This window comes from Phasianus colchicus, chromosome 1 (assembly GCF_987193195.1).
Source record: "Phasianus colchicus chromosome 1, bPhaCol1.hap1.1, whole genome shotgun sequence".
NCBI classification, from domain to species: Eukaryota; Metazoa; Chordata; class Aves; order Galliformes; family Phasianidae; genus Phasianus; species Phasianus colchicus.
Genome location: NC_143436.1, coordinates 139,498,261 through 139,514,426, shown reverse-complemented (window position 1 = coordinate 139,514,426; position 16,166 = coordinate 139,498,261). Strand labels below are relative to the sequence as shown.

Here is a 16,166-nt window from a genome sequence, read left to right as displayed (position 1 = left end):
ACAGCAACCACTCTTTGTCTAACTAGCTTGCACATCTCATCTGTAACAGATGTAAAAGTCTTCAGGATTTGTCAATACCATCATGTGTTGCAAACACAAATGTGCACTAACAACTTGAATCAGCTGTCACAAGCCAATCACTCCTCTTCTCTCACTCTGCCTCTGTGTTACTGCACAGAGCTGTAACTGCAGCAAGGTGCTTATAACTCCAAGAGGTGAGCTTGCCCATATTCTTCAGTAACTGCAGGGACACAAGGAATTTCTGTTTTTCAGTATAGGATAGATGTATTCACAAACAATCCATGAGAGAGAAAAAAATCATGGTACCATTTGTGATACATTCATTTTTATTCATTATATTATCCATGCGTAGCTGTTACTTTATCCGGCTTTATTTGCAAGAAGTTTGAGAAGAACTTTGTTGGCCACTTACCAGACAGCTTTATAAAGAGCATCAATTTTGTAGAATTACATTGTTCAGCCACCCTTGTGCACATAGCTTAGCATTACGTACAGCTGATTTTTCTAAAGTTCAGGATGTGAACAGATACATTTCAGCAACAATTACTACGTGAGAAGGGAAGCTAATATTTTCAGCATGTACAGAAGAATGTGTGCTTGCAAAACTACTGAGGGTATAGCTCTCATTCACTGTAGAAATACACACTGATGGCTGTCGCTGGGTTCCAGGTTGTCTGTCTTTAAAGCTATCATTATGTGTGCTGTCAAAGCAAGTGAGGGATGCTTACTATGAACTAAGCGTTTCTTTCTACTCTGAAAATATCAGAAATGAAATACCTGTTTTCTCCTCAGTGACACTTCTCACACCCCATTGAAACATGCTTTTTTTCTCTCCCTTCTACAATAAGGATGTTGAAGACCCTTCTAACCAAAATTAGTTACATGGACTCACTCTTTTCTTCATTTGTATGATAAGAAAAATAATTGTTGTAATTTCTTTTAACAGACTGGCACAATCTCAAGATTTAATACGAAGCATTCATCCTTGGACATGTCTTGCATATTTATTATTTTACTTGTACTGTTAATACTAAAATGCAGAAACAAAGTAAGTATATTCATTGTCTCTGGTTATTTATGATAAGCATAATGTCTGCAATGAGTTCATCATGTACTGTACTTCTATACTCAGTGTTACTCTGCAAGTTCTTAGTGTTATAGTTGGATGTGTCTGTGGGAGAGCTGTAAGAGAAGGCTACTCAGTGAGAGCCAGGGACCCAGGAGGTTACGGGAAAGAAGGGCAAATGTCTTCACTGATCAGGGACCACAGGACCCAAAAAAGAAAATAAGGCATATGTGGTGAAGGAATCAGGGCCAACTAACAGTCCTGACAGAAAAAACCCTAGCTACAGATCAGGAAAATTCTTAAGCCAGGAAGCCAAGTCGGGTCAGAGTCCTGGTACACAAACATACCTTGGGCAAGGACCAAGAGCCTGAGCCTACATCCCTGAGGCTCCTCAGCCAAAGGATGAGTGAAATATCAGGGCAAAGATTCTCTCAGCTGTCCCATAACTTGTCTGTTTTCTCAACCTACTGTTCCCAACTTACAGGGCTTTAACATACTGGAGCTCGCACTGAGTCCAGGCAGTCAGACCCTGAGAGTGCAGGGTACCAGACGTAGGACCTGTGGGTGCAGTCAAGACACTAAAAACTTTTTTTCTAACTTGCTAAAGGTCATAGGTTTAGAAGTTCTATAAACATTGGTAATTCATTTCTGTTGGCATCAGAATTAGGATCAGTAGGCTCTTCAAAAGGATACTAATAGGGCATTCCTTGTTTCTGATGTTCTTCAGAATATATTTCAAATTTTGTAAAGTCTATTAGTCATGGAAATGCCTGCTTTCCTTGTGGTGTCACTTACAAAGCAGGTCACAATCTACTGAGTATAAATTAAAACGTTAATTCAAGTGCCAAAAGTCTTCACAGATATTTTAAAGGCTCTCACTTTGATAAAAACATGTGGACAACAAAATGTTTCCATATGATGGATTTTTTTTCTTTTCATTCACTGCACATTTCCAGACACATGGAAGCACATAAATAGTAAGAGGAGTCTAAAACTTGAAAGTCAGTTAAAAAATATAAAAATTAAGGTGGTCTATTCAAACATATTAGAAAACACACGTTAAAAGACAGATGAACACTTTGAAATTTTATACTTTCAATGGTCACATTTTCTGTGTGCTTCATTTTTAGGAATTGGAGGGACCTACTGAAACATGATGTTTGATCTTCCTGGTTCTCACAAGCAATATTATTACCTAACTCCTATCATAATTTAATTTACTTCTACACAGAAAATAGATTATTCGTGTGTGATAACCCCTATAGATAGGTGATTTCCAGACAGCAGAGATCAGACCGAAAAGCTTTGAACTATTCTGAAGCTGTTTGGTTTTGGTTGTCAATTTTTTTTTCTATCAACATACTCCATCAACAATACTAGTAGAAAATTTGTAGGAACCTATCAGGATCACTTCAAATATGGTTCTAAAAGTAAAAAAATATATATATTTATCAGGGGATTTAATTCTAGTTTAAGTTAATTGATCTTCAGTGCTCACAATCTGTATACGTTAACATTTTAGTCCATTTTCATGGTAGTATGTTAGCAATAATCCCTTAATGTCTATGAAAGGCATTTCACAGCTGTAAATACTGAAGTCTACAGAAGTAATTTTATGAAACAATACAGATCTATAACAATGGCTTTTCTTGAGCACACCAAAGAAACTGTACACATTTTTTTGCAGTGTTGGATTACTAGGGTTTCTACAGTGCAACCTCATCTTAGAATATTTTGGTGTATTTTCCCTAACATTTTTTTTTTCATTGCTAGCAATCAAATCCTGATGAAAAATACACATATCAGGGATTTTCATATTGCTGTTATTGTTGCTTTAAAAGTGCCAGCATTGAGAAACACATGAGTAGATACAGATGTTAGGTTTTCCCAGAATGACAGAAAAATAGAATATCTCAAGTTGGATTGGACTCACAAGGATCACTGAGTCAACTCCCAGTTTTGGTAGCACAGGGACTTACACGGGTTGCCTCTGTGAGAGGAGGCAAGAGGCTGCTTCGTGCTGAACATGGCCTGTTCCAGAGGGCTCCAATGGACCCACCACCGGCACAGCTGAGCCCACTACTAACATCTGTACTGCAGTTACACAGACCCAAGTTAACATTAGACTACATAGTACAGATGCTATAAGTCATGTGATGATTCCCTCATCAACTATTAAGGTTTTCAACTACAGCAGACTATTCAAATACTTCAGAAGATATGAATTAAATTTTAACAATGAAGTGCAAACAAGGGCAGTTGCACTGCGTATAGTCAGAGAAGAAAAGTACGGAGACCTAGCAATGTGGACAGTCACATCATCATTGATCACCAAAAGGTCAGCATTTCACACTGCACTGCAGTTAAGGGATAGGATTGATCCACCCTAACCTTGTATAACTGAGGCTGATGACTTATGAATCTAAGTTTCCATGTCAAGTTCAATAGAAAAAGACCAGAGTCAGACTTACCATTTTCTTCCAGGTACATGAGAAGGATGCTGCTGGATTCAGTCCCTTCTACAGCATAGTCAAATGCTGTGTTTCCATTAACATCTTGCAGCAGCACATTTGCTCCAGCCTACATGCAAGAATGAAAAATACTTTATGTGTATGCAGTGAAATCCCAAAAGACAATTCTTATATACCAGGACCAGCTAACTTGCCCATTCAAAAATATTTCAAAGCTGGAGTTCCTAGCAGGTTGACTGTAACCTTGAACATTAATAAAAAATAAATAAAGGATTTTGAATGTCAAGAAGGGCTGGCTTTGCCTGGGACAGCTGGTACTTTCACCACTCTAGTAGTCCAGCTGGTCTTTACCTAACAAATACCTGAGCTCCTTGTCAGTGACTTTTGGAACAGTCACAGTTTGTAGCACAGCACTGTAAAGAAAGTAAGCTGTCAGCAATTACAGTCTGCCTTGGAACACTACACAGTAAACAGCACTGGTTCAAAAGCTGACTGACAAGCAGCACAGACACCCACACAGGAGAGACAGGTAGACAGCTGGTAAAGGTAACCTTGTCAGCCAGCCCAATCTCTGACAGCCTCATCCACCAATCGAGCCTCAAAGAGAACCATCTCTTACTAAAAAAATTGCCATTTCTTGACAGTTGAAGACAATGAAAGTAAGCATGATTATTTTAATTGTAATCCCTAAAGGAGCCTGGCTGACATTTCTTTCAAAATTCAATACAGACAACTAAAGGGAGCCACCAGGAGGTAAAGAGGAGGAGATGGGAATAAACACGAGACGATTTAAAAAAAAAAACACTAGAATGATAAGAAAACTTGTATTTACTATATTAAATGCTGCTAGTGTTAGAATTTGCATTATGAAGGGTAATTTATTTTTTTTTAATTATCCCTTAAAATATTGCTAATTTTTGAGTTTACACTACAGTAAAATGTCACATATATATTTTAAGAGGTCATAATTTAAATTCATTTGTATTGTTCTCTCTGTGACTTTTAACTGAAAAGAATTATGAAATAAGAGTGACCTCTGGTAATTCTAATTACTTTTCTTAATAGCTTGTATCATAAAAATATAGCTAATAAAAATGAGAGGTGCTAAGGGCAGCCTTTCCTAAAACCTCAGTGGTAGAGGTCAACTGTAATAAAGAATTATTAATAGAAGGTATGACTGCTTCTTTTAAGAGCTTACATTCTAAGTACCATGCCAAAGAAAAGCGCTTAATAGGGTCAGCTCCAGTATCAGAGTGAAATATGCCACCAAGAACTAGCAAATCCATTTTGATTTCATGTTATCAAACTTAAAGTGTTGAAGTTGGAGTGCTGATATGAGTTAATCTGATTTTCTTTTCATAGAATCATAGAATCATCAAGGTTGGAAAAGACCTCTTAAGATCATCCAGTCAAACCATCCACCTATCACCAATATTTCCCACTAAACCACATCCCTCAGAATGATATCTAAATGTTTCTTGTATACCTACAGGAACAGTGACTCCGTCATCTCCCAGCTTGGTGTTATCTGCAAACTTACTGAGGTTGCTCTCAATGCCCTCATCCAGGTCATCAATAAGGTTACTGAACAGGACGACAGGCCCCAATACTGATGCCCAGAGAATGCCACTTGTGACCGGTCACTCACTAGCTGGATTTAACTTCATTCACCACCACTCTCCATGCCCAGCCATCCAGCGAGTTTTTTCCCACCAAAAAGTCTATTGGTCCAAGCCACAAGCTGTCAGCTTCTCCAGAATACTGTGGGAGACAGTGTCAAAGGCTTTGCTGAAGTCTACACAGTCTATGACAACAGCCTTTCACTCATCCACCAGGTAGGTCACTCCATCATAAAAGGAGATCAGGTTGGTCAAGCAAGATCTGCCTTTCATGAACCCATGAAAAAAATTCATGAACCCATGAGGGGAGATACAGGCATCAACGAATGACTCACAGCAGCTATCTCAACAACTATCTCAAACATCTGGGATACCCTATATAGTGATATCCTATCTGCCAAAACAACCTCTTCTGCTATGAAATACACTATTCTCTTTTCATAATTATCCTGCTGTACTGACAAGGGGAACCTAGATAGCATATTTATTTAAGATGCATATTTGCCAAGTGGCTAGATCAGATTAGATGAGAGATGACTTTCAGGCTTAGTGAAAAGGAACAGGAGACTTATGTGGAAGGAAACTTACAAGGTATAAAATGTTGCATTCACTATAGTACCGTGAAAATAAATTTCTTCTTGCCTGTTCTACTAGACAAAGACATGATGAAAAAAACAAATGAAGGATGGATTTGAAGATCATAACCACTTTGCTGGCTTAACAGCTATTTACAGCATTTATTCCACTACTGCAGTGTTAGGTGTTGATTTCGTGTTTTTTTTCTTTCTATTCAGTGACTCTAGGCGTTTGCTGATAATAGCAGAGTCAATGAAGGAACACATTCATATATCCAGTTGACCTGCATGCAGCGAAAAAGCACAAACTCTTGAAGGTTTCTATACTTCCTTGCATGTAACTAATCTCCAAGAATTGTCAGAAGCAGTTCAGGAGGATAATAATAACACAAGTTTACACACATTTTCTTACTTCTTGATCTAAGAAAATGAAAAAAAAAGACATTAAATTCAGAAAAAGTAGGATATTTAACTTGATCTGCAGCACAATTTTCATTTTTTCTCCTGGATTTAAGATTTAATGCCACTGAAGGAAGAATATAATATGGAATTACTCAGCTCCAAATAATTTTACTGGCTAGTTCTACATTAACTTATTTCTTAAAAAAAATGCACAATGAACTGCAACCAAAAAGAAGGTCAAATCTGGAGAAAACTAGGACAGAGGAGGCAGGATTGGTTCTTAGAACTGAAGGGAAAAAGCAATTCGGGATGAGGTTAAACTTTTAAAAGTAATACTTCCCTCTAAAAATAAATAATTCGGGAGTTTTTAAGTAATAAACATGTTTGATATAGCGTACCAAGTGTTTAATACAGTTTGGTATCATCATCAAACCCCACACTTGCACACATTTCAGTACACAAAGAGTAAGGTATTGGAAATATTTGTTAAGCTCCATTTCTTTAGAGCATTCCCAAAAATAGTTTTTAATCCCATTTCTGTGCTTAGCTATGCTTTCAAAGACAATCTGAACAGAAATAATTCACCTTTGAGAAAACCATCTAAAAAAAGAAAAGAAGAAAAGAAAAATTCCCAGGGTAGCTAATCCCTTTTTCTGTCTATATAGCTAAACAAGCTGAGAAAAGGTAAATGGATAAAAACTACTTCCTTTTTATACCGTTTTATCTTTCCCTCATTTTCCTCTCTTTCACGTCAAGCCCTGGAAGAGAGACCTCCTCACTATAACGACTTGAAAGTAACTTGCTTGTGAGAAGTGTTTAATTGAGGTACTGTCATTGTTGAACTTTTACATTTTGAACTAGATTTTGGCATGCCTACAATTGAAAACTCATGACCAAATAAATGAAAAACAACTTCATTAATCCAGGTACACATGAAGTATACAAATATGTATAAAGAACCTTTTACAATTGCATCAAATATCAATTTCACTTGTATTCCATAATACAGACACTGTAGCACATGAGAAGGAGTATAGGATTTCCCAGACGGTTTCACCACCTCATCAGACACTTTTCTGCCAATAATTGTCATTCAGTTGCCATTCCAGTGTCTCACCACCCTCACAATAAAGAATTCCTTCCTAATATCTAGACTAAATCTATGCTCTTCCAGTTTAAAACTATTTCCTCTGAACCCGTCTCTACCTGCCCTTATAAAAAGCTTTCCTGCAGGCCCCTTCAGGTACTGGAAGGCCACTATAAGGTCTCCTCAATCTTTTCCAAGCTGAAGAGCTCCAGCTCCTTCAGCCTGTCCCCATAGGGGAGGTGCTCCAGCCCTCTGATCATCTTTGTGGCTCTCCTCTGGACCTGCTCCAACAGCTCCATATCCTTCTTGTGTTGGGAGCTTTAGAACTGGATGCAATGTGTCAGTATGATACAAATTGTAAGCACCAATACTTCAAAGCATACATAGTACGAAGCCATAGTATTCACCTGTTCATTCTGACTATTTGCCCAGCATATATGAAAAGCTTCTGGCTTACCCATTCTCAACACATCCTCAGCCTTCAACCATTTCTCAAAAAGATGAATATCTTGAAAAGCTTTATTCAATATCTCCCATGGGTTATACTTCTGAGAAAAATATTTGTCCGCAATAATAAATTGCTTCATTTTAGCAAGACTTTAGATGGAATATGTTATTAAAAAATGTTCCCAAAGAAACATAATTCAATACTACATCATATTTGAAAATTCGTGGCTGTCAGGTGAGGTCCTGGATGACTGGAGGAAGGGTCATGTCACTCCCATTTACAAGAAAGGAGCAAGGAGGACCCTGGGAACGACAGGCCAGTGAGTCTCAGCTCTGTGCCTGGGAAGATCATGGAACAGATCATCCTGGATGACATGCTTGACCACATGAGGAATGAGCCAGCACGGCTTCACCAGGGGAAGGTCATGCTTGACCAATCTGGTGGCATTCTATGACAGAGTGACAGCATTGGTGGACAAGGGGAAGGCGACTGGTGTCATTTACCTGGACTTGAGCAAGGCCTTTGACATGGTCCCCCACCACATCCTTATCTCCAAATTGGAGGGATGTGGATTTGATGGGTGGACCACTCGATGGATAAGAAAGTGGTTGAAAGGCCACAGACAGAGGGTGGTCATCAATGGCTCTATGTCCAGGTGGAGGCTGGTAACAAGTGGCGTCCCCCAGAGGTCTATCTTGGGACTGGTCCTCTTTAACATCTTTATCAATGACATCGATGACGGAATCGAGTGCACCCTCAGCAAGTTTGCTGACGACACCAAGCTGAGTGGTGCAGTTGACACGGTAGAAGGAAAAGATGCCATTCAGAGGGACTTCAACAGACTCGAAAGGTGAGCCGGGGTGAACCTGATGAGGTTCAACACAGCAAAGTGCAGAGTTTTGCACGTGGGCCAGAGGAATCCCAGGCATCCATACAGACTGGAAGGAGCAGTCCTTGAGAGCAGCCCCGTGGAGAAGGACCTGCCTGTGGCAGGGGGTTGGAGATTCCAACCCTGGCCATTCTGTGTGATTCTGTGTGTTTAATTGTTTAGCAGAATTGTATAGCTTAATTGTATAGCAGAAAGTCACAGGTATGTTATAAAATATGAAAAAATTTCTTTGCTACAAGTGTGGTCAAGCACAGGCTTCCTAGAGAGATGATTGATGACTGATGCCCTGTGCCAATCAGCATTTAAGAGGCATTTGGACAGTAACCTCAATAACATGCTGTAACTTCTGGTTAGCCCTGATGAGGTCAGGCAGTTGGACTTAATTTTTAGAAGGTCCCCTCCAACTGGAGTATTCTATTCTATAATATTAGCAATATTTACAATCAGTACCCAGCCACTGTCTGTTTTTCCTAGAATTGCCAACACTGTCTTCATGAGGTTGAATGAAGGCAATCATAAATATAATACAAGCTGAGGAATATGTGCGGATGTAACACAGAAAGAAAGAAAAAGCAAGTATGAATGAAATAGAGGCAGAAGCATTGTGTTACAGGTCAGTAGCTAATGGATCTAACTTTCCACAAAATCAAGATATTAAGCAGAACAGGAACAGTTCTCAAGACAAGGATCAAAAAAATTGGAAGACTTCACATTAGCAAACCACAGACAACAAAATAAAAGATAAAATGAGACTGAGCAGCTGCTCTTAGTTCAAAAGCATATTTTCTTCCCTACTCATTTAAAGAACAGACTTCCCGTAGGCAGGAAATTATTTCACAGAAATAATAATTTAGTTACTAGTAGAGCTGAGGTGAAAAAAAGGGGGGAAAAAAAAAACCACAAACAAATAAACAAACAAACAAAGAAGTTTCAGTGATTACAATTAGAAATTCTCTGTTGACAGTTCCCCTACCCGTTTACTGTTGTAATCTTAATCGAGGTTTGCCTACTTAGTAAGAGGAAAACTGACAGACACAAGTGTAGTAGAAGTGTAGTTAACACTTTTGTTAACTACAGAATAGTAAAGAGCCTATTTCACTGAATCTAGATATTGTCTCAGAATGCTGACTGACATCTTAACACTCTCTATATTAATGTTTAAGACCCTTCCTCATGACAGTGCAGATAACAGGGATATAGTTAATCAGTTTATATCAATTCCAGAGTAAAACAAGGTTCCTCTTCCAGAACAGAAGGTAAAAAAGCAGCAGATGAAAAGCCAGCTATCTGCCTCTGAGCAGATTCAGGACTAGGAGTCTACCATGCAGCTTAACATTTCTAATATCTTACTTCTTTTTCCTCCTCCCTCTGGACTTAAAAGAGAACAGAAGAACATAAATCTTTAGAAGCAATTTATAAAAATCTTTAAGTTCCAGTATAGCCAGAGAAACTTAAAGATTGTACTATGTACCATGGCACATAGTACAATTCCCTTGGGGCTGTGCTACCTTCTTATTTGGCTTTAATGCTCCCCAAAGCGGCCTGGGGAAACAGAAAACAAAAACAACAAAAAGACATAGTCCCTTTAGGAAAGACAGGAGTGGGGATCATTCCCCAAATAGTGGTATTGGCTATACAGGTAATCCAAGCAGGCTCTTTTCTTTTACAAATCTTAGTGAAAAACAAAGAAATTAAAATTTCAGCTGTCCAACAGTGCCACTTCACAAGCCTGCTCTTTTCATCCCTTTAGAGCAGTTTCTATCACTGCAGCCACAAGGCACCTCCATGATGTTTGATTAAATGGAAATACTAGTAAGCTCAGACTTACGACTAGATCTTCAAAGTATTCTGTTTAACAAATAATAAACTATAGCTTCTATCAGGCCATTAAGTTACTTACAGGTAGTAAAGTTCCACATCTAAACACCATCACACTCTGACAGCAATTGATACCAGACTTGGGTGTACGATTTCCAAAATTATAGGTTTTCCTCATGAATTCTGATTGATTGAAACCTCAATGTTTAAAGGTATCAAAGAAACACAAGTAGTGTGTAAGAATTTCAAAACTGAAAATATTTTCTGCTTTCCTGAGAGTCACTTCTCAAAACAATCTGAACAAGAACTCAAACTCCGTGCAATTCAGAAGTGAAACCAGTGCGTCACAAATCAAAATAACAACTGAAAAGGTCTAACACTGGTAATCTGATACACTAACAAATGTTCTCCATATGCCTTACATGTGCTTGTGTGGCCAGAGAAAAAAAACAAAGGGAACAAATCCTCCTTTTCAGCTGACTTCTTCCCTAGTAGTGCAGCACATTAAGGCATATTCATGAAGATAGACAATTCTCCCTTAACACAAGTGGGAAAACCTCTCACTTACTCTTAAATGTATTTGCAGAGAGGAAAGCTGAATAAACTGGTATATTGGGCCAGTATGCAGGGCCCAGAACTTCTATAACCTTGAATCAATGGTTACCCACAGACGATGGGCAGCAGAGTGACTCTGTTTCAGGGCTCTGTATGAGTTGCTACTGTCTATGCTTCATGCTGTTTACATTACCAAAATTACTCTTTCAAAAGAGGCAGGAACTGTCTGCCATCTGGGTGAGACTAACTGTACAAATAAAGGTTTGGATTCAGTTTTGGCATACATAATCCCAAATCATACAAACACAACACTCAATTCCTTATATCTGTGACAAGACAGCCTAAAGAACCAAGACATACTAAAAAAAAAACAGAAGAGAACTCAGCGTTGACAATTTTATGCCAAAACATTAAAATAATTTCTAAAAATTAAGTATTTATATTAATAATATACTGTGCTATGCGATTACTACTATTTCTTTTTTCCTTTATAGTCACTTGCTAGACCAGCTAAAGAAAACTTCATACAAATACAGTTGGGAATTCAATCACCTCTGTGTAACTTAAGAATTTCAGCTGCTGTGTGAAGACAACTTCTTTAACTCGCAATACTTCTGGGTTCCACATTGCAGAAAGGAGCACCAAAATCTGATTACGCAACATAGCTCCAGATCAAAACAGACCTTTCATTCGTTTATTTAATCTAGAAATTAAGATTTGTTTGGATGCATGCCAGAGTGCAGAAAGAACATTACAGCATCCTCAAATCTCAGACATAACCTCTGCAAGTTAAGAAAGAATAAAGAAACATGCCAATACAGTGGCTGTTTTATTCTAAAAAGTGTCACGTGGAGGCATACATATGAAATCACTGATGTCTACAGAAACATTCAACTGCATTTGATAATACATTTGCTGTTGGAGTACTTAAAGAATAAAAATACTACTTTGAAATCATCATTCAAATTTCCACAACTGTTCTGATAATCAGTTAATTTATGAATAAGGATTTTTTTTTTCCTTAAAGCTAATACAGTGCAGGCAATGTCACCCACATAAAGGATTTTCAGTAGACTCAAAAATATATATATATAACTGCCATGGCAAATATTACAGATTGTGTAACAGGCATAGTCTGTTCCACTAGTGCATTCAGAAGATAAAAGAATTAGCACTGATGACTGAAAGCTAAAGACCAACATTTTCCCATCTGTTTGCGCACCATGGGGACTTAAATTCTGCTCATCAGCTGGAAGGCTTGTAAAAGGCAAACAAAAGCCCACTCAATTCCAGTACTGAACACTTCTGATAACACTGCAGAAGTACAGTAGGTTTTCAGTAACATTTTTCATAGTAAAATACAGTTAGGAGATGAAAAGTTAAAATCTATTAGACCAGAAGCTATCAAATGAAAAATAACGTACATTTCTCAAGTTACCGCTATTTAGATGCCTAGCTGTACAACATTCATGAGGATTTGGGATCATCCTATTAATTCTAAAGGCGTAAAGACATTTACTTGCATCTTAATTAGTTGGCATGTTGGATTTCATGGCTGTTCTTCATATTCAGGCTCCTAGTATACATGATAGCTTTTTTGGAATTTAAGACCTCAATTTCTGAGTTATTCTGTGGTCTGGTTTCCTTAACTTAGTTTTACCTAGAGGAGTCAGTGTGTGGCACTGAATTCTATCAATGAGTTCGAGCCATATGTACAGTATTTCCCAGCACAGGACTAGGACTCTAACACAGCCGTAATTTTAAACATCCAATCCTCTAGTCTCCACAGAAATGTTTAGAAACAATCTTGCTCTTGTAATATGTAGTTGCTGTAATGTCAGGAAATATTCTAGCTGCCAAAAAAAAACAAAAAACAAACAAAAAAACTTACACTGCATACAATACAAAAAAGTAGATAGTGAAGAACTGTATTCACAATTCTCATCTCCAAAACCAAGCACAACAAGAAGAAAGCTATATCCTATAATATATTCTTATTTATGGGGGGAACTCTTGAGTCAAAGCACCTATCAAGAAGTCTTAGTGAGAGACTCTCAGAAAAGAGACAAAAAGATGAACCATTAGGATATCTGGAGGGCACAAAAAGCATGAAGAAGGTCCTTCTCCTTACTTGGTATGCAAAAAAATTATCAGTCAGAACAATTACACAAATTGGGTAGTCCAGTTTGAATGTCACAAAAATAAGTTGAAACATAATTTTTACTCCTTTAATGAAACCATTTGTTCTGAAAGTAAGAAAAAAAATCAAGAAGACATCTCAGAATATATTATCTCATCATTATTGGGTATTTTTACTATAATGTGAATAATAAAAGATGCCGATAAATTTATTCCTGATATTTAATTACAACGAAAAGTTCTCTTCATTTAGAATGGTATTCAGCTCCATTTTTAAGACAAAGGATCAGAGGTCAGCAAAAAGGTGACTGAAGTACAGAAGGATGGGTATTTGACTTGATAATGTCAGCCTTGAAATTATTCAGCAAAAAAAGAGAGTTGTAAGAGAACCGTCAAAGAGCATTGATGGCGAAAGACTAAAAATTTCCCCATCTGCTTAGGCACATGGGACTTGCACACTCTCCATCAGCTGCAGAGCTTACAGAAAAAAAAAAAAAAATGGAATTATTCAAGTGCTGGATGACTCTGATAACAACAAAAATTCTTTTTAACTTAATTTAATTGGAATAATTAAAAACTATGACAGGCATACTGAAAAAACGATCAGTCCCTGTCTCATAGCACTAGAACAAAAGGTCACTTCACAAGATTATTGCCTTTTATTTTTAGAATAAATGGAAGAAAATTCTCCTTCACAAGTGTGAGCCTTTGGAATTCCCTGTCAGAAAGTCTTTAAGTCACTACAGCACAGTTAAAGTTAAGAATGACTTACTAGCAATTAATAAAGCTTTTAATTACATAAGGTCAATCAATCTAGTATTAAGGAAATAAAAAGATTCTGGGTTAGTAAGATTTGTGACTTGTGTACAACACTGGACAGGTGGTAAAGCACACTTTGGCTGTAGGAAGAATAGGAAGAGAAAGCATCTTCTGACAAGCAACCACAATACTGCGAAGGACAGAGCATAAACCAAGCTAAAATGAAACAAAACATTCTGAGACCTTGTTTACTAATGTTTCCTGTTACATTTCATCTTTGGGTGTGTATAAATATATGTACTATAGATACATACATTATTACATAGAGTAGAATACATTATACACTCTGAACAGAAAAGTAGGAGAAATAACTAGTTTAATTTGGAGTTACAAAGTTTCCCAACCCTGAAGTATTGCTGAAGATAGAACTAACTAGGTGGAGCAGTAAAGAAAGCAAGCTGGTTTTGATGGATCACTGAAGACTGGAAACTGATTCTGAGGAGCCAGCACCTTACAGGCTCAATTTAAATTTATGGGTAAAACTGAAGTCCCTGTTTTACAAGATGATTTTCTCCTTTCTCTGACTGAGTGCAAAGGCAACCTTTTCTTCCCAGCTATGACCACTCATTCCCTTCAAAACTCTCCTTCCACATGATGTCACATGGTATGGAATACAGTCCTGCTGAGAAAGACTTAAGGGTCCTGGTTGGTGAAAAACTTAACATGAGCCAGCAGTATATGTTTGCAGCCCAGAAGACCAGTGGTATCTAGGGTTCCATCAGAAGAGGGGTGGCCAGCTGGTGCAAGGGAGGTGCATCCTCCTCTACTCTGCCCTCATGAGGCCCCAGTTGGAGCACTGCATCCAAGTCTGGAGTCTCCAACACAGGAAAGATGTGGAGCTTTTGGAGAAGGTCCAGAGGTGGGCCACAAAAATGATCCAAGGGCTGGAACACTTCTCCCATGAAAACAGGCTGTTTGAAAACCTGGCCTTGTTCAGCCTGAAAAAAAAAAAAAAAAAAAAAAAAAGACTGCAGGGAGACCTCATGGCAGCCTTCCAGGATTTAAAGGGAGTTTATGAACATGAGGGAAATCAACTTTTTACGTGGATAGATAGTGATAGGACAAGGGGGAATCATTTTGAACTAAACTCTGGTCTAGCATTAGGTGGGATGATTGGCGGCCCTGCATGTGGCAGGGGGGTTGGAGATTCATGATCCTTGAGGTCCCTTCCAACCTTGGCCATTCTGTGATTCTGTAAAGGAGAGAAGATTTAGATTGGATGTAAGGGGAAAGTTTTTGCTGAGAGAGTGATGAGGGGATGATGGAAAAGGTTGCCCACAGAGGTCATGGATGCTCCATCCCTGGAGGTGTTCAAGGCCAGGCTGGATGGAGCTCTGGGTAATCTGCTCTAGTACTTGATCAAGCAGTTGGCACATCTGCCTGTGGCAGAAGGGATAGAACTTGATGATGCTTGAGGTCCCTTCCAACCCAAGCCACTCTGTGATTCCATGATCCCTTAGGCAAGTTTAAGTTAGCTGTCCAAATTCTGTTGCTTCCCATCTCCTTAGACTCCCACAGCCTCCTCATTAGCTGGTAACATGAGAATGGCCTTGGCTCTGCACAGCATTGCTTAGCAGCAACTGTAAGCATCAGTGTGTTATCAGCATGGTTCTTCTCCTAGAACCAAAAGACAGCATCATACCAGACACTGAAGAAAACAACTATGTCCAAGCTGAAACTAAGACAAGATGCTTCAAATGGCACGTGGAAAAAAACAGCATTACTTCAGGTATGACATTGGATATTACCATTTTACTGATGTTGAGCGAATGACAAAGTCAATATCATATGTTGTACAGTGAAAATAAAGAAATGCCAGTAGTAAGAGTCCAGAATAAAAAGCAAAGGATTAAACAGCGCCTAAGAAACAATAGTTGTGTAAAGTCCAAGATAAATGCAATCATTTCACATCAGGAACTAAAATTACAAAACATTAATTTACCTCAGCTAATTTGCATTTTTGTTAAGAGACATTCATTGTGTTGATTGATAACATCATCATGCTCCAATTGTACAGGGAAGAGACTCTATAGCAGCTTAATCAGCAGTCAAGGTGATACTGTCCTGCAGGTTAGTAATTAAATCTATTCACTCTACAAACAAGTCATTCATTGTGTGAAAGACTGACTGTATTTGGGGAACTTAGCATGCCAGTCATCTTCATACAGAAGAACTGGTTTCTGAGAACAGCAGAGTGAGTGATTAGAGAACTCACCAGACAAACAGGCTATCCTACTACTTTCCTGTGTGTTAGTAG

The 16,166-nt window shown here is 38.2% G+C and overlaps 1 protein-coding gene across 2 annotated transcripts in view; it reads right to left on the bottom strand.

Annotated features, from left to right (window-relative positions):
• Positions 1-16,166, bottom strand: part of MYO16 (myosin XVI) — a 355,874-nt gene that overhangs the window by 201,249 nt on the left and 138,459 nt on the right. For both annotated transcript variants that reach the window (XM_031613784.2, XM_090128652.1), the window contains exon 5: positions 3,559-3,667. In XM_031613784.2, coding sequence (XP_031469644.2) covers positions 3,559-3,667 — 109 coding nt within the window. The remainder of the gene's footprint in view (positions 1-3,558; positions 3,668-16,166) is intronic.